This window comes from Zonotrichia leucophrys, chromosome 4 (assembly GCF_028769735.1).
Source record: "Zonotrichia leucophrys gambelii isolate GWCS_2022_RI chromosome 4, RI_Zleu_2.0, whole genome shotgun sequence".
Classification (NCBI taxonomy): Eukaryota; Metazoa; Chordata; class Aves; order Passeriformes; family Passerellidae; genus Zonotrichia; species Zonotrichia leucophrys.
This window is the reverse complement of record NC_088173.1, coordinates 2,307,799-2,326,363: the sequence shown is the minus strand read 5'-3', so window position 1 is coordinate 2,326,363 and position 18,565 is coordinate 2,307,799. Positions and strand designations below refer to the sequence as shown.

The 18,565-nt window shown below is 44.2% G+C and overlaps 1 protein-coding gene across 8 annotated transcripts in view; it reads right to left on the bottom strand.

The window, feature by feature from the left end:
- The window catches only part of MSANTD1 (Myb/SANT DNA binding domain containing 1), a 45,250-nt gene that overhangs the window by 24,337 nt on the left and 2,348 nt on the right, over positions 1 to 18,565 (bottom strand). For 3 of the 8 annotated variants that reach the window (XM_064712150.1, XM_064712160.1, XM_064712157.1), the window contains one exon: positions 9,503 to 9,595. The exons of the other annotated variants lie outside the window; for them this stretch is intronic. In XM_064712150.1, coding sequence (XP_064568220.1) covers positions 9,503 to 9,595 — 93 coding nt within the window. Of the gene's footprint in view, positions 1 to 9,502; positions 9,596 to 18,565 lie in introns of those variants that run through there. 8 annotated transcript variants of the gene reach the window in all.

Genomic DNA, 18,565 nt, shown 5'->3' with positions numbered 1-18,565 from the left:
GATAATAACACATCTTGGAACTGGATAGTAACTGCAGAGCATTCTCTGGAAATTTCAGTGCAGACACACCTTGATCACTGCTTAAAAGGGTGCAGTACTGTGTACGTGTTTGTCTAAAAGCATTTGGAGTTTGCATTGCAGGGGGCATACTATTTTGTAAGTGCAAAAAGGTTGCATGTGTTGGGAGGCTTCCTCCTGCCCCACATTTTGCTATCCACTGGGCTAAGGCCCACTTTCTAGAGTCTTACAGAGAATTATGGGTTTAGTATCTCTGACTGCTGCCTACTGCAATTTGCAAAGATGATTAAATGCAATGCCAGTGCAGACAAACAGGGGAATGAGGCAGTGGAGAGCAGCAACTGTGAAAAAGGACCTGGGAGTCTTAGTCAATAGCAAAAGCTGAGTATGAGTCAGCAGTGCCCTGGCGGACAGGAGAGACATCCATGTCCTGGGGTGCATCCTTGTGGATCCCTTCCAACTCAGGATCCTTTGTGATACTTTGATCCTCTATGAGAGAAGAAATACACTATGGGAGAGGAAACATTCTTCCAATACCTCTGAAAAGCTTGGCCAGAGAAGCTAGGCTAGGACATATGATCAGGAGGAGAAGTTGCCTTTTTTTTCCTCCATGAAACCAACAATGAAGCTGCTGTGCTCAGGAGGAGCTGGGAACGAGGAGCTCACCCAGAGGTAGGGAAGCACCCTACAGGCAGTGGTGCCTGGCTTAGGAACTCCAGCAAGGTCCCTGCACTGTTCAGACTGCCAGTGTCCTTGGGTGATGGGGTCATGGGGGTTTGTAAAGGCTCAGAAGTGACAGAAAACCACAGGGCCGTGAACACAGAACCATCAGATCAATGCTGTGGAGCACAGACACAGCTCGTGCATCCTACTGCCTGTGAGGGAATTTTAACAATACAGCAGCAAAGGAAGCCCAGAGGTATCCAAACTGCAGAAGAGTGCATTACAAATACAGAACAAAAAAAAATTATTCAGGCTGAGGAAAAACAGTAGCTGTCTCGAGATACATAAAAAAGGGCAGTCCCTTTCCTCAGAGGGCCTGCAACTTAATTGGGACATGCCACAAGGGAAACAAACAGGAGAGACCACAAGAGACAAGTGACAGCAACACATCACTGAGCAAAGGCCATTGCATGGCTAGATAGCTTTTATGTACATCTAAAACAAATAACACCTGCACAGAATTCTGACAACAGAAATGGGTGCTGTGCAGGAGGCTGGCTGAAGGGAAGGCTGACGTGGGGCAGAGAAGATTTTGACAACACTTAGAACAAAAGCAAGAAAAATAAAGGTTTCCACCCAAAAGCCCTGCCACAGGGCTGTCTGAGTGACAGGTCTCCCTGATGGTGGAGCAGGGCACTGGGCAGCCCACAAGGACTGTGTTCTGGGAAGGTGCAGGTGAGCTGCAGGAAGCTGGAGTGGGTTTTCTATTTCATTTTGCAAGAAACGTCCTGCTTAAATTTCACTGCATTCAGAGCATTTCCCAAAAGCATTTTGATCTTGCTGAACTGGCAGATTCTGACCAAAAATATCTGCTTTGCCTATTTTAGTAGTAACCATGGAAGCCAGCTTTGCACCGACATTCAGTTGGAGAGAGGATGGCGAGAGACAGCGAGGTGAATGCAGACAAGCTGGGAAATGAGGCTTCAGCAGTTTTTGTGGTCAGATCAGGAAGCATTAGCAGGCAAAGGGGAGAACTGGAATTACATGGGGCTTTAGAAGAAGGAGCTCATGGACTGCAGGGAATCTAGAGAATCCACTGTTTGGAGAAACCAGGTACAGACTGCTATGTTCATAGTAATTAGATTAAAAATTACAATACTGAGATTTTCTTAATTACTTTTTTTTTTCAAGTTTAGCAGAAACACAGACACTCGTGTTACACACCCTAGTTTAGCATACTGGAGAGGGGGAAAAAATTCCCTTAAGTCCAGAAGCTCCAAGTAATCACTGCCCAAACGTCTGGCACTTATAATATTACGCAGGCAGGATGCCAAACTAGATGGACTTTGAGTCACACATGTTCCTAAATTTTCAAGCATACAGGAATAGACAAGCCAAATTATTAAAAATTTAGCTATATAATATTGAAAACAAAGTACATCAGTTCTACATGTGTCATACTCCCAATTTATAACAAACAGAGAATTCCTAGATTTCCTTACTCTTTTGAAATAATTTGCAGGTTGTTAGCATATGGAACAACTCTGCAGAATGTAGTACTGACATACTCCTTTTCTGGCAAGCAAGCAACAAATCATATTACAATGAAAATTGCTCAGTTCCCAATGAATGGCTTCCCAAATCCCACTTGAAAAAAATTATTTTGGCCCTGCTTACTTAGAGGGGTTAGTCAATAAGTCCTCCTACCTGGTTTGGTTTTTAGCACATTTGAGCAAATTACATGCTGAAAAGTGTCTAATTCATTAAAAACTGCTGCTACAGTGCTATGCAAATATTGCTCTTCCAGTAGCAAATTCCTCTGAGAACCTGCCCTAAACACTTCGCTTTAGACATAATCCGTGAGTTAATCCAGTTCGAATTTGAGATATATCACAAAAGAAAAAAAAAAATAATCCCTGTTGTGCACAAGTGTGCCTTGTGCCGAGTGCGGTTCCCATGACTCAGCAGGGCAGGGGGAAAAAGCCGTGTCAGAACACGGCGATGAGGCAGCTGTTCCATCGGCTGCTGTTCCATCGGCTGCTGCCGCTGGCGCCGCCGTGCCCCGGCAGGAACGAACGAGCGCTGCCGGTGTCACCCCGTGCTCGCTGCACTGTGAGGGGCAGTGGTAATCACATAAACGCTGGGAGGAGGTGATCGATGATCGATCCTCCAGCGAGGGGTCAGCCCCGGACCGGGCAGAGGGAGCCGAGCGCCAGGAGCGCAACGCTCCGGCCCGGCGGGCTCGGGAGCGCGGGGCTCCGGCCCAGAGGGTTCGGGAGTGAGCGGGGCTCCGGCTCAGAGGGTTCGGGAGTGAGCGGAGCTCTGGCCCAGAGGATTCGGGAGCGCGGGGCTCCGGCCGAGCGGGTTCGGGAGCGCCCGGCTCCGGCCCAGGGGCTCCAACACGGGGTTCCGCCCGGCGGGTTCGGGAGCGCCCGGCTCCGGCCCAGGGGGTTCGGGAGCTCCAGCCCGGCGGGTTCGGGAGCGCGGGGCTCCGGCCCAGGGGCTCCAACCCGGGGCCCCGGCCCGGCGGGTTTGGAGCGAGCGGCAGCGCTGCCTTCCCCAAGCGGCTTCCAGCTCGTTGCTCTTCCCGAAGAAGAGCGTGTGGGCCCTTTTCCAGCCACCTCAGAGGACTGCAGTGCAAGTTGCTGGCAATTCGCTGCCAGAAGCCCGGCCTCGCTGCTCACAGCCTGCTACTGGCTTGGCAGCCGGCTGCATCCACCTCCAGCTGTGCGCATCCCCTCAGTGTGTGCCCCTGACTCCCTGCCAGGGCTGGCAATGGACGCGGGAAGGCCGCAGCAGTCCCTTGTCACCGCTGCCCTCAGGCCACAGCCGCGCTCCAGGTGAGCTCCCGGGAACACCTCGCACCATGGGATCAGCTCCTGCTGCTCTGCACTTTAAACACCCACAAGTTTTCAAAATAAAAAGCATTAAAATCTAAAGACATCTGCCAAATGGAGAAAGCTCCTGCCTATCTTGCATTTCTGCTTGGGGACCCAAGACTACCCCCAGCTGCAGCCCTTTTGCCTGAAAAGGTTCATTCAGCTCTTGAGCCCCTCAGAGGAAAATTTAAAGATTTTTAAAAAAATATTTCAGATAAAATATTTAGGGCACTGGAGATTTTCATATCAGTTCATAAAAGATTTAAATACTAAAATGTAAATGGTGTTTTGGGTATTGCTGCAAAGCAGCCTCAGGAATGGAAATTCAAGAAAAGTGTTGCAACCTATAAAGTTCAGACAGTACTCTTAAAAGTATTCTTACAAGCCTGTCCCACCTGAGAGCTGCCGAAAACATAAATAAAATCAAATTCACCAGCACCCTAATGCTGTAATAGAAAACAAGCATAGAGCATATCTACTTCAGTGGCTGCTGATGGAGGCTGAGACCATAAAAGAGGGAGATGCCAGTTCTGGGATGGGCTGACAGCAACATCACCCATCCCACACCATCCATGTCCTGACACTGGAAGCATATACATCTTCTGAGCAAACTACACTTTATTCCCAATGCCATGCTCAAACTCTTTCAGGGGAATTAAGTTTCCCTGAGAGTTACTGATGGCGCCCGTGAAGTCCTCTGTGGTCTGTGTTTGCAAATCTTTGCCCCAAAAGGATGACTTCTGCCTTTGTGCACATGGTCCACACAAATTCTTCAGCTACCACAACACTGGGCAGCATCTCCAAGACAAAGACAGGATTGGGAACCTAAGCATCAACCCTCAGCTCTTGTAAGAGTCGGGAAGATGACCCATCTCAATGTAGAAAGGTTTATTGCAATATGCATGTCTAACATTGTCCCTTTTAACACAGAGGTTTGCAGTATTTGGGGTCCTGTGATCCTGATGCCTTCAGAGGCTACCTAGAACACAGGCTAGATGGTGTTAAAGGAATAAAATAGGTATTTATTAAAAGGCCTTCAAAGGATACACCTTGGGCAGTACAAGAGCTGGGCCATGGCTCCATCCAATATGGGCCCTGGGTCATGAGTTTTCACACTTTTATAAGTTTTGGTCCATTTACCAAATTGGATTCGTTGTCCAATTTCAGCTTCAGGTTATGAAGTGCCATTCTCCCAGATTGCTCTCCTCAATTCACTGTTGTTTATACTCTTTGGGCCTGAAGCTGCAATGGTGTCCTTGGTTCTCAAGGTGTCCTCCTTGGAAAAGGATTGTTTTGTCTAACTAAACTGTGAGGAGAACTTGCTTACACTTTATATGAAGTTCAGAGTTATATATTAATGCAGTACAGAATCTGGAAAATATGAAAGCTAAAGCTTAAGGCATCAATCCCTCTTGATTAAAGGATCAAGTCTTGTTCCCTGGTCATCCCATGGACAGCCAGGAGGGATCATCCACCCCTCTCACCTCCAAGTGTGCCCCTCCAGCCAGGACCCAACACGTCCCCTTGCTGCCTTCACAATAAGCCTGCACTGCAATTGCTGTTATGTTCCTCATTGACTCCTGGCTTCTCCCAGCTGCTTTCCCCTCACATTGGCTCTCTGCTGTTTATCACACACTACTCTGCTCCAGTCACCCTCCACCACCAGGGTTCAGTTTATATTCCAGCCTGAGCATGCCACTCTGATCCAGGCATTATCTTCCATTGTTCTGGCTAAAACTAAATCAAGGATTGTGTCCTTGCTTCCTCTCATGGCTGCAATGCTGCCGGCAAACCCATCAGCCCACAGCCCATTCCCAGCTGGCACAGGAGCATTCTGGCCTGCCTGAGGAAGCCCATCTGCCTCCTTTCATAAGTTCTCCTGAACTAATGCACACCCACAAACCACATTTGGATGCAAACTTCTCCAGATTCAAGACCAGCTGTCCAGTACCGCCAGTGGTTTTAAAATCCTGCTTGGTGCTTTTCATTCAAGGTGGCATTCAGTGTTGTAGCCTGGAGGATATGCCCCAAGTGCAGGTCTGTGCAGGGAAAACAGCATAATTTGCTAGGCTATAAATACCCAGTGCAATGGGGTTATTCACAGAATCATAGACTATCTCAATTGGGAAAGGACCCATCAGGATCTTCAACTCCCTGCTACTCACAGGACTACCAAAAACTGAACCATACTACCAAGAGCATCATTTAGACACTCCTTGAACTCAGCCAGGCTTAGTGCCATGGCCACCTTCTTAGAGCCTATTCAGTGACTGACTACCCTCCCAGTGAAGAATCCCTTTCTAATGTCCAGTCTGAACTTCCCCTGATGCAGATGTGGGTGCAAGCAAAGCTAAGACTACACCAAAAGGAGTGACAGTGTACCTGCCATCATCCATTTCTCAGCTGAGTCAATTATGCAATCAAAAGGATTAATTTAAATTATGGATTAACTGGCCTCAGTTCGCCTGTGGCAAATTAGCAAGCACTCAAATGACTTCTTTTTGGCAGAAAAACTGCCTTCAGTAAGTCAGCGAAGATTTTTCTGAAGAGTAACAAAACTGAAGAGCTTCGGACCAGATTTTCAGTACTCGAGAGCTGAACCTGTTTCCAGCTGAGCTTCATAGGGGACCAGCTTAAATAAGAAACCTAGGTGGGATATTTGAGGGGGGAAGTGCAGACCTGAAGTGTATGGAGCCTAAAACCACCCAGATGCAGGAGACACGCAGCGTGAAGATGCAAGTACAGACAAGCTGTCTGAAGGGAGTCTGTGGCAGATGTGAATGGCACCAGGGAATTCTATTTTTGTTTCATCCCTGAATATTCAATTGACAGATTTCTGCACAGCCAGAAGGATCCCCATCTTCTTAGCAAGTCTTCAATTGCTCAGAAGGTTGGGATTCTTCTGTTATAAAATGCAGCTTTAATGACTGTAGGACAAGGGGCCTAAACAAAGAAACAAGGAACCACCATCTGATTGCGAAGAAACAAGACTAAACAATTTACAGAAAATCAAACCAGTTCACAGCACAGTGTCTCATTCTCTTTTAGTGGCCAGTGTTTTCCATTCTCTGTGCAAACAGGAGGACACAGTGTGTTTCCCAGGGGAGCCACTCTCGTGCAACTGCTATTAGAGGCAATTGCCAACTCCAAAAGACTTAAAAAGTCATCCCCTCTTCTCCTCCCCCCATTTGTAAAAACTACTTGGACTGGCTTTAGCTCCTCTTTTGCTGTGGTTTTAAAAGAGCTCAACAGGCTGATCCACAAACCTTGCCAAGCGAGGGCTGAAAAAGTACAACTGCCTCTTGTCAGCATCTCACCAGCTGTACAGATGAAAATATTCCCCATGCTGACTTTAATGCCCAGTAGCAACATCCCAGGGGCTGAAGCCACTCAAGCAGACCAAAAATGCATCACAGGCAGCAGTCTAAAACATTCAGGGCTCGTGTCATGGTTTTCTCCATTTGCTGCTTCTTTCCTCTCTGCACACTGCACTTCATGATAACTGGACAGGCAGATTATATTAAAGCTCATGCCTACTCTGTCAAATGATTTCTCATCAAGTCTCAGCAGGAACTAATTGAAGATTAACCTAATCATTCCTTGAGGCCTCTTCTGGAGTGTTTTATCACTTTTTGCAAATCCATTAAGGAGAACTTAAGTGAAGTGCTGATCTGGCAGGACCACTGAGCACACAAGCTGGAGTGACTGGACAACCCAACAAACATGTGAGAAACGAAGGCTTCAGACATTCTCTATAAATGAGGCAAGACCAACCTTTATCCATTTCTTTGGCTGTAAAAACCAGCCTAGCAAAACAGCAATAAGTGTTTTCTAAAATAACATCCTGCCTTCCTGAAAACAAAGGAGCAAGGCTGACAAGAGCTGCTTGATGTTACACGAAATATTCCTGCAGAATTCTCTGATCTTCTCTGCCTGAAATCTGGAGAATACCACAAGCAGCCACCAATTACCAGCCACTGTAGCTTGTGTTGATCCCTACTTTAACCTGCTTCCACAATAGCCAAATTCTTCCATCAACAGATCTGTAGCTTCATCCCTGACCTCTGATCCAGCCAGCGCCTCTCTGGGTATTGTACACAGCTATCAGATAACAACAATTGACATCCAGCCCTCCTCCAGCCTCAGGGTAAAAGCCATAACCACTGGGGCATGGCAGACCCCCAGATGAAAAAATTAATGTACTTTTTCTGCAGTGCCTTGCAGGGTTAAAGGAGTCATTTATCCAGACATGAAAGCTGAAAGAAAGGTCCAAAAAGCTTTTTTTTTTGTTTTGAAGCAAAAGAAAACACCCCTTGAAATGGCAGAACCAGACACTTCACTCAGTAATAAGATTCATAGTCCCAAAAGCAGGATCAGACTTAGACTTACTAGTGTTTGGCTTGAAAAAAAATACACATTTTGAAGCCTCTTCTACATTAAAAGCAGAAGAAAACCCTGAATATTGGTCACCAGAACTATCAGGATTATTTTGAGAGTATTGTATACATCTCATTACTGTAAATGTTTTAGAAACATTTCTGTGCTATATTCTACTCTGCTTCCCTATGTTGTTTTTATCATACAAGCAAGAACTCCTTAAGGCAGGCATCACATACACGTTCCATCTAAGCCTTTAAAATACTACAGGCGGTGTGAGTTTCTGGAATCAGCCAAAGTTCCTGGAATCAGCCAAAGTTTCTGGAATCATTCTCATTTTAAAGATAATTTAGATGCCTCTCAATACTTTCAAACTGCTAAAATGCGAGAAAGCAAGATCAGCTTTGGTTTAGATTATTAACATAATATGATTGCAGTGCAGTCAGAAATGGTAAAAAAATCAACTCTCTTTCATTCCCAATTGCTCAATTCAATATGCAACCACAGAAAAACTGTAAGCAAATCTTGTGAATAAGGTTTTCATTTGAACTTGACAGAGAGCCAACATCTGTGTTGCTATTTATTTACACACACATATATAAATACATGCAGTTTTCATACTTATATATATATATATATATATATATATATATACACACATGCACATTATTTAACCTGGTTGCTTTCTAACAGTAGCTATTCCTATGCAAGTCTTGGAACAGGAGAAGAAAGAACAGCTGAAGCAAGACCAGGCCATGGCCTCACCACAGAGCCCAGGGGAAGGTCTCTACAGGCACGTTAAACCTCACAAAGTGGAAAAGCATTGTATTTTCCCTCCAAAAACTCAGAAAAGCATTGTATGTCCTTACAGACTGCACCATCTCAGGACAAAACCAAGACTACTAAAAATCAAAACCATGCTTGGATGCCACAAGTTGTTTTTCTGTGTCCTGTAGCATTACATAAGCATCACCTAAAAAAGTAATTACTTTGCCTGTCTTTAAAGCAATATTTTCATCAGGGAATTCTGCAGGTAAAAGCTTGGGGAAATAATAAGTCCAATATGGACCTGCAAGAAGGCCTGTCCTTCATGAGGCACAAAAAAATGCTGGACTCATAAACCATGAAGAAAAAGGTCAACACATTTCAAAATACACCCCTTCATCCTACTGGCTAAAATCTCTGAAATGGTCCATCCACAGAGCACCCCCAGAGCATCAGAAGGAATCAAATGGTTCAAGGACAAAGCCTTGCCAGTTAAACCCTGGGAAAACTCAGGTCAGTGATCACAGAGAGCAGGTGTCACATCAGGGGCTGCCCTGCCCAGGAGGTACCAACCTCCCGTGTGAAGTGACTCCCCACAAGGGACTGAAACAGTGACCATCTTGACCTCCTCTGGATGAAGAGAAGACAACACAGCACCTTCTACACACTCACAAGTTGCAGCCCTGAACCACTTGGCTCCATTCCCTTCCCCAGCTTTTCAGAGCAGCGCAGGCTCAAGCCCCAAACCTGCCCTTTTATAACTGTAAGAATTTTATGGTGTGGAAGAAAAGCTTCAGTACCTGCTGTCCTAGGAACAGAAGATCCTCCATGAGCCTTAAAGCCACCACAGGACTCCTCACAGCAGATCACAGACCCAGAGCAGAGCTTCACATCTGGGGGGAGAGAGTTTGGCAGGACAAGGCTCTGTGTGGGGAAGGGACTGAGGGGACCCTTCCTACCAGCCCAGAGAGTCACCCACACTCTGCCAGGGCTATCTTGAAAAGGTGTAGAGAGGTAGGTTTGGTTTAGTTTTCAAACTCTAGACTTTCAAACTGCACCAACAAAGGCCTTCCCCATTCCCATCATAAGTGACCTGAATCAGCCCATAAGCCTTCAACAAACTCATACCTGTGTCCTGGAAGCTGCTTACTTGAAGCCTAAAGAATATGACAGACACTCTCACCTGCACATCTCACCACTGCCAACCAAAGATGTCTCCTTAAAAGTCATTGCAGTCTCACCCAGGGCACCAGCAGGTTTAATTCTTCCCAACTTTTCTCATCTGCCCAACTCCTCCATTAGCAAGTTAACACTCAATGCTCAGCTTGCTGATCTTTAGAGGATCACAAATCTTTCTTTAACATATGGTGGGTCCTCAAGGTTCTGTAGTTGCTATTTTACACAAGGAGAAGGCAGAGACAAGCAAAGGGGAAAAAATTTCTAAAGCTTCTAAATGACTATGAAACTGAAGTAATTTTCAAAAGAGAATTGGACTCTCCAGAGCTGAAGTTAACCTTGCACGTCCTTGAGTCACATCCCACAATGAAACACCCTTAGTTCACTTCAGGCAAGGTCCTCAAAGCCACACAGGGACCTGAAGGGTATCACAACAGGAAATTCCAAATCTAAAATGCAGAGCTAAATGAGCCATGACTTCTCCCTTCCTCCAACCCAACAAAATCAACTTTTTCACCAAAAGAAGGTTTTTGGGTACCTCAAGTTTCCTTTCCTCCATGCTGAGATCCAGACATTGCGGCTAAGCTGAACCTCTCAGCACTGATGCCTGTGAAGCCCCCTCGGGTCTGGGAAGTCCTGGGCACAGCCAGCTCTCCTCAGCTGGCTCTGGGGTCCGTGTGAGGGAGCAGCCACTCGAGTTCCATTTAAAGATGTGGCTGGGGCAAGAAGGTGTGGCTGGGGTGGCACCAAACAGCACCCGCAGCCAGGGCAAGGTGGTTGCAACCTCTCCCTGTGGATAGAGGCTCTGGGCTTGGACTCTGCCTCTAGGGCTGGTTTTGATTTTTATCCAGAGATGTTTTAATGCAAATTATATAGTAAGCAGCCTTGGGAATGCTGCCAGATACCTGCTCCCCACCTCCCTCAGGTAGGCAACAGTCAGGCCCCCACTTGCTTCTCCTCTCTGGGTCTGCAAATCCTTCTCTGCACCATGGCACAACTTCAATAGGAAGGGCTGAGAGGTTGCCTACAGCCTGGGAAGGGACAGGTGGATTTGAATATCCCTTGGGAGAAGGAGGACCCAAACCCAAGTTCGACCACTTCTGAGATGAATATTAAAACCATTAAGTTATTATATGAAAACCACCACACCAATCATTTGTATCTTAAGCAGCAAGTGCAGGGCTGTGAGCTCAGACCTGAGCAGCAGGGGCAGGTTTGACTCACCTGGCCGGGTTTGGAGCTCACAGAGTGTGGGAGCTGCTCATGGGACACAGCGTGAGAGCTGGCGTGGGGATACAGGTGGGAAAAGGGGATACATGGGGATACAGGTGGGAAAAGGGTCTCCAGGAGCCTCAGCAGACACCAAGGATCTGGAGGGAACCAGATCCTACAAACATCATCTGCTCCCACCATTTGAGGTCCTCACCTCACTTTAGGGTTAAAATGTCAAACTAAATTCTCTCTTATCTCCACCAAAGTGCTTTTACCTTGAAATTTTAAGCATTTGTTTAAGCTGAGGTTAAAAAGAGTCTGGGCTCCTTGACTGCTAAGCAGATCATCAAGCCCTCTGGAGTACAATAGGCTATAGAAAGTTTTCTAAGTTTTCCCAGTGACTGAGTGCCTGGTTAGCTTCTTGCACCTTCTTCATCCTCAAACTAAAAGAGCTTAGCTGCAAAAGTTTAACTAAAGGCATTTCTTAAAGGAACTTTGAGAGTAGATGTTAAAAACACATTGTTAGCCAATGTGTTTTTATCACAACCCAACACAATAAAGTATCAGCTAGCTCTACATTTTATTGTTAGGAAAAAGACTTTAATTAAAGAGCAAGTCTACACGTGTGGTTTTAAATAGTGTGAGCCTGATTTTCTTCAAATTTGTTGTTTCTTCCAATTCTTTAGATACACATTTGAAAGAAGAGAAGGGCAGGCAGCACTATTTGAAAGTTGCAAATAAGTATTTTTAGAAAATAAATATATTTTAATCTCACAGAAACAGACTAACCCTAAAAATAGGAGGTATGAAGTAGAAAAGTGGTACTTTTTGACAAAACAGAGGAGGTGTCCCTCAAAATAAGGATAGATGAATAGGCTGAGTAAATGGAATTATTTACAATTAATTTTAGATATTTAGCAAGATAGTTTTGTAGGTAGATGTGTACAAGATCTCCAGAATTTGTTTCAGGCCCACTCAGAAATAAAATCTGACACAAGACTTTGATTTAGATTTCAGACTCATCTCGGTGACACAGTCATTAGTTTATCCAGCAGCATTAAAAGTGAACAGCAAGTGCCCTAAACTTCCTCCCACACACTAAGAAAGTGAGAGGTAAAGCTCTCTGTCATTCCACGCTGATGATTTTTAGACAGAATTTCCCACTCACCTTAGCAAGGTGATAATTAAAAAATCTGTGCCAAGGAACACAACCTCCTCACTGGCCCCCCGCAGCTCTGAGCACTCCTGCTGCTGGAATTTCATATCCTGTACCTAGAGCATCACAAAGTGCTGGGGACACTTGTGTTAGCAAAAAGTACATGGTTACACAGAGATTAAGTTCTTTGGAAGTCCTTTTTTTTTTGAATTTTCATTCTAAGGAAAAAGAAGAGGGAATCCTGCATTTTGCTAAGTCTGAACAAAAGGACACAGACACAGCTTATGATCCATCCAGCCAAGCACGTGATGGCTACAGAAGAAATTCCACACTGCTGTGTCTCCAGTGGCTTGATACAGTTATTTTTTCAGCTTTTGCAGTGGTGTGGGAGCCTTACAAAGTTTAATATTGCTTTTGTCTTTTGGAGAGGAATGCCAGCCAATCCTCCTTGCACTATCACATTATTTAATCAAACATCCAAAAATTAATTACACCACATGCCAATACAGAGTGCAGTTTTACTGGCCCTAAATTAAGGCTGGGTTGTGCTTTTGTAACTAGTACTCTCTCTAAATATGCTCAGCTTGAATGAGCTGTACCCTCTGCCTGTTGGGAAGGATTTCCCACATGCACTTCCCACAGGATGGATCACCAGCCCACAGGGGATATCTGAGCTCAGGCTTTTATTTTCCCCCACAGAACACCAAGGTGCAGATCAGAGCTTGCCTGATATCCACAGCAGTTGCTGTATTATCTGTCAGTGTAGAAAAGGAATCCAGGCTGCAGAAAACCGTGCTGCACACACCATCACCTTCCTCTGAATCCCACTGTGAGGAAAGCCTCTGTGCCCACTGAGCCACTCTCCCAGCATGGGCTGCCACCCAAACCCAAGGCTGGCACCACCACCACCCCTTATTCAGAGGTAAGCAATCTTACTTACAGAGGTAAGATTGCCCTGCATCCCTCCTCTTTCACATCTCAGCTGAGAATTTTCCTGCTTGGCACTGGAGCTCCGCACTGATTTAACTCCCCATGATTCGGCAGCGTTTGTTTTCTCAGACTGACCACCATCATTCTCCCAAAACATGGAAGGCAGCAAAGATCATGTGAATATCCAAAGCTCCCACACAGCACTGTGGAGGTGTCCTACAGCCCTCAGCAGCCTGTCCTTCCTCAGCAGCCTGTCCTTGCTGCCAGCCTGCAACACCTCCCAGAACTTCAGCCCAGCTCCTGGGCAGATGTTCCAGTGAGAAGGACATTCACTGCAGAACTTTGTCAATGACACAGTTGCTTCTGTGGTTGCAAAACACAGCCTAAATCTGAAAAAATACCCCCTCTAGTTCACACTTCTGTCTAGGTCAGTCACCAAGGATGCTCCACATAAGCTAGAGATTGGGTGTTGGCGCAGCACTCGGTAGCCCTAAGAAGCAGAAACTCCCAAAGAATGCTAAAAAGACAGCTTCTTTTTAGATTCAAGCTATGCCCCTAGACAGAAAGGGTGGTTCATCAGGAGACTGGTCTGGCCCCTGAAACAAATGCATCAAATTCTAAATATTACTTGATTTGATCCAGATTGATGCCTTTAATTGGGCCTGGCACTAACCAATATACACCTGCATGCTTCAAACAAGAAGCAGCACCAGGATTGCAAATACATTTTCCATAGACTAGGGCAGCAGCTCACCTTTTCTCTTCTGACACAGCCAGAGAGTGCCAGAGCCCTCCCAGTAGTTCCCCTGACCCTCAGAACAGTCTCTAGGATGTATTGTAATAGTATAGATCTAAAATGGTTATGTGGATCACTAAAGGCATCTTCCACTGATTTGTGATGCATTTCAAGAACTTTGCAAGCAAGAAAGCAACATGCATCAAGTAATGAAAATGAAGGAATTTTTTTTCCTATGTGGATTATATAAATAATTTTGGCCCACTTAAAACAGAAATCCTCAATTAAAATTGTATCTGACTACAATGAGGTAGTGCTCTTCTTGTGACTGATTCATTATTGCACAGACTTGATTTTTAGTATGGGGGGAAAGGGGGTTCACTGGTATGGAATTGTTTCTCAGATAAAGTAAGGAAAACTGATATAACAAAAGGGAAGAATTCCTTTAACTATGGCTATATGGGGGATTTTGTCAGCCTAACTATTCTGCAACAGAAACAACCATGAGCTCTTCTCTCCCAATGATTATCTCAACCATCTCTCTATATGAGCAAAAAATTCCTCTGTATCTTCCTTCCTTTAATGAGGGCTATGGGAAACAGCAGAGACAATCAGACATTTTACATGCTTACCTCTCCCCATATGTCCCACAGATGCCAAAACTCAAAAATTTCCTTTCCTTGATGTCAAAATAAATATGAAAAAGGATTTTCACAAACATGAAAGAGACAAGGAAGGGAAAATTGGGCAGCTTTTCAGTGGATATGATAGATAATTCAGATGCAACCAAAAAAAAAATTGTTTTAGAATCTAGCTCAGTTTTCAGGATGAGTGACACTGCTGAACAAGGGGGGAAGGCACAATAGGTGGTGTAACAAGACTAGGACAGCTGTCTCCTGACATGTAGGCAGAGCTGAACAAGCTTTGTGCATTCGGGGACCAGACAGTTCTCTGGCAGCATTTGAGAAACACATGAAAAAGCTGAGTGCCATGGTGCCAGCAGGAGGAGAGTCTGGACACAGTGATCACAGGGGTCCTTTCCAACCTGTGTTTAAATCTCTTGGCAGAGAACCCTTCTGTGCCTATGGCCATTCTTGCAGCTTTCATATGTCTTATTTCTACTTCTCCTTTATTCCAGACACAGTTATCACACTTGGGTACACTTGTGCAACACTTGGGTACATTGTGGATTTACACACAAACCTTTTTTGGTTTTATTTTAGGTCTATTTAAAGTCTTTACCATCCCATTTACCATCCTGATCACTTCTAAGGATTGAGCTGATACCTTCCAAGGGCTACTCACAATGACAACAAGATATTTTCCTGAGTGGTGACATCTCTGTGGATGCATGTGTATGCTTCAGTTCCCTTTCTGCATTACTTTGCAGATGTCTGGATTAGGTGAGAAAATGGAGAATATTCACAGCCAGTTTTAATTTTATCCTACCTTGTAAATTTCTTACTGGTGAGTTTGTCAATACTCCTTTTTCCCTAGAGCTTTAGTGGGTAATTTAGCAATAGAGAAACCAACAGAGATTCATCACCACCTGGTGATGTCCTGCAATTTGAAAAAGGATGACTCAGTCCTCACCCTCTGTTTTGCCTTTACCTAATTAGAACCATGACCAGTTCAAAACTACAGGAACACATTCCTTTTTATATCTTGACTGTTTAGGGGAGTTGATGACTATTGCTAAGGGACCTTGGAAGTCTAGCTACGCCTTATGAGCTGAATCATCTCTGCACAGGGCCTGCTGGGCTTCAAAACACACAGATATGTGACAGCTTCCTTCTACAAAATTCATTTTTACATTGACTCAATATGTCATATTTACAGGTCTTCATTTTATTTTCCATAAATAAAATAAAAATCAACCAGGGCAGGCTCGATTTACCAGTGTAGCCAGCCCTTTAAACATCAGTTGCATTTGCCACCTTCACTTGCCACATCAGTTATTTAGTTCATATCAAAGGAAACCATTAATTTAAAAACTCCACATTTGGGACTCTTGGGTGGCTACCATGGCTACCACCTATTTTTATCAAAAGTATTACGCATTTATTCAATTGTTCTAAACCCGTTCTGCTGACACTTCAGTTTAAAACACACTTTTAAATGCTTCCAGATACCAAAATTTTCCAGAAAGGAGAGTTCCCTGAGATGTTTTGTAATGAACAGCAAAGCAAAGATTTATTTAGCCTTGCTGTAACAGCCCTGTGTACTTTGAGTGTTCTTATTACCCTGCAATTGCCTATCAAGCCTGCTGATGGACAGGCTCCCTACCCTTCATGTGTTTGAAGGGGTTTCCTCATTGCTTCTATGAGTTTTGCAAGTTGCTCCTCAAAATTGATTTTACCTGCCTTGTTTAACTTGCCTTATTTAACTTGCCTGTATGCTCTTTTCTATTTTCTCTGCTCAAACATAACCTCCACTTTCTGAAAGATGTCTTTGCACTCCTAACATCATTCTGCTCTTCTACTGAACACCACCAGCTTTTCAGAGTCCTCCTCAATCCTTTTGATGGAAGAGGATACATGTTTTTTCAAGCTCATATTATAAAGTTTTCTCACCAGCTGCCCACTCTCTGCAAGTATCTTACCCTTTTAGCTGCTCCTTTGAACAGCAAAATTCATATAATCATTCATACATTTACCTATTCCACCTCTTAAAAATTGTATTGTTGGCACAGGGACAAGAGAACTGAGTTTGTTTGCTCTGGGTTAAAATCAACATTGTCCTTTCCCCCTTACAGTAAATCACAGAATCATAGAACAATTTTATGTTGTTTCACACTCCAGCATTGCTTTCCCTGCTGTCTCTCACATCAAGGTCTCTCTCCTTTTCTGATCCTCAGTTCACTTTGGTATTTCTCCATTCGCCTCTGCAGAGAAAGGCCCTTTCTTCCCTTGGACTTCACTGATTTCTCTGGATAAGAAGTGTCTCAAACAAACACCACTCTCCTCCAAATTAAATCGCCCCTCTTGCCAAGGCAAGGGCAGCCCCTATTTCCAAAAGGGAGTCCTCACATTTCCTCAGCAGCATTTTAATAGAGAATTTCCCAGAGAGTTTCATGACCATGTTTCAGTCACCACTGCAATGACACCAATTACAAACACAGTCAACATCAACACTGCCACCTCCACACCTCCCCAGGACAAGAGGGGAAAATGGCTATTCCTCCAGCCATTTTTTCCTTTGTTTCCCACCAGAGAACTGAAGTTCCCTGGAAGGGCAGTTTCTTCACACCTCCAGGATAGTTTGGATGACAAGCCTAAGAAGATTAGCTTTTGTAATTCTTCCTAAAAACCACTGTAAGGAGGATCACTGACACGGATGACTGATTTTCATCCGGGAGATTCCAGCATTGTTCCACTGTCTCATGCATTTCTTAGGATTTCATTTCCTTATGGAGCCTCAAGGGAAGTTTCATAATCAGCACACCTGGTATGTGTAGCATAAATAATGAAGGGGATGCCCTCTCTAACAATCTATGCAGAAAGGCTGTTCTGATGTAAGGAACTGCCTGGATCAGCCTTGTTAGAAGAAAGAACTATTAGGATTATGAGATCCTTCCCATTTCCAGACTCAAACAACCTCATGAACGTTTTCTGAACCAAATGGAGTCAAGGTAGAGGGACCTACTCAATCAGTGTTTTTATGAATTTTTTCAACATTATTCTTTCTATGCTGTCAGCATAAATGGTACGTTGTCACCATTTTTCTATCCCACAATTTAATTTATTGCTTGCCTTAAGAAAAAAGAGCATGACACCAATTTAGCTTATAATCACATCAAGAAAAACATTTTATGTGACAAATCTGGCAATAATCCAGCACTACAAACTGGTTTGCTGACAAAAATACTTAGGGCAGACCATGTAAAAGAGGATAGAGATCACGAGATGCCCTCCACATTTGGCTTTATCTGTTCAGCAGTTTGTGAGAGCAGTATCTGTTACAGCCCAGGCTCTCGTGGTCTCTGGTGGTTTTTCTCACAGAAATTAAGAGCATCAAAGTCCTCACAGAGTGGACATTACTACAAGAAGGAATTACTTTATTATCACAAATGGATAAAATATGCTGGACATACAAATCCATGTCTGACAGCTCACCCTAACATGGTGGTAGCAATCTGCTCAATTTTGATCTGAAAGAGCACTTTTGATTGGTTTGGGGTTTTTTCCCTATAAAAGTAAAGCCCTTCAGTAGCTGGATACAGATGGTGCATCTAGAAACTTTCACTTTAATGCTTTATGCCTCTCTCTGCTTTACCAAAATAACCCTTTGTTCTGAATTCTTCTTTCTGCTACTTTTGATCAATCCCTTGTCTTTATCTGTATTTATTACTTACTCTACAGATCCCTCATTGGAAACATTTCTTTTCTTTCCCTAAATCCAAACTCAGGTTTTACTTTAAAGCTTCTAAAAACAGTTTTATCATATCGTGTGCTTCACTTTATGGTGCCATCTGTAACTAAAGTACAGCACAGTAAATGACATATTTGTGATTTGGAATCCAGTTTTACAGATAACAGAGGTTAAGCAGCTCATTTAAATATGCCTTTTTGATACATAACTGAAATAGATTCAAACACTGAGATTTGCTCACCATCATTACTCCCACTTTCCAACACATTAATTGGATATAGG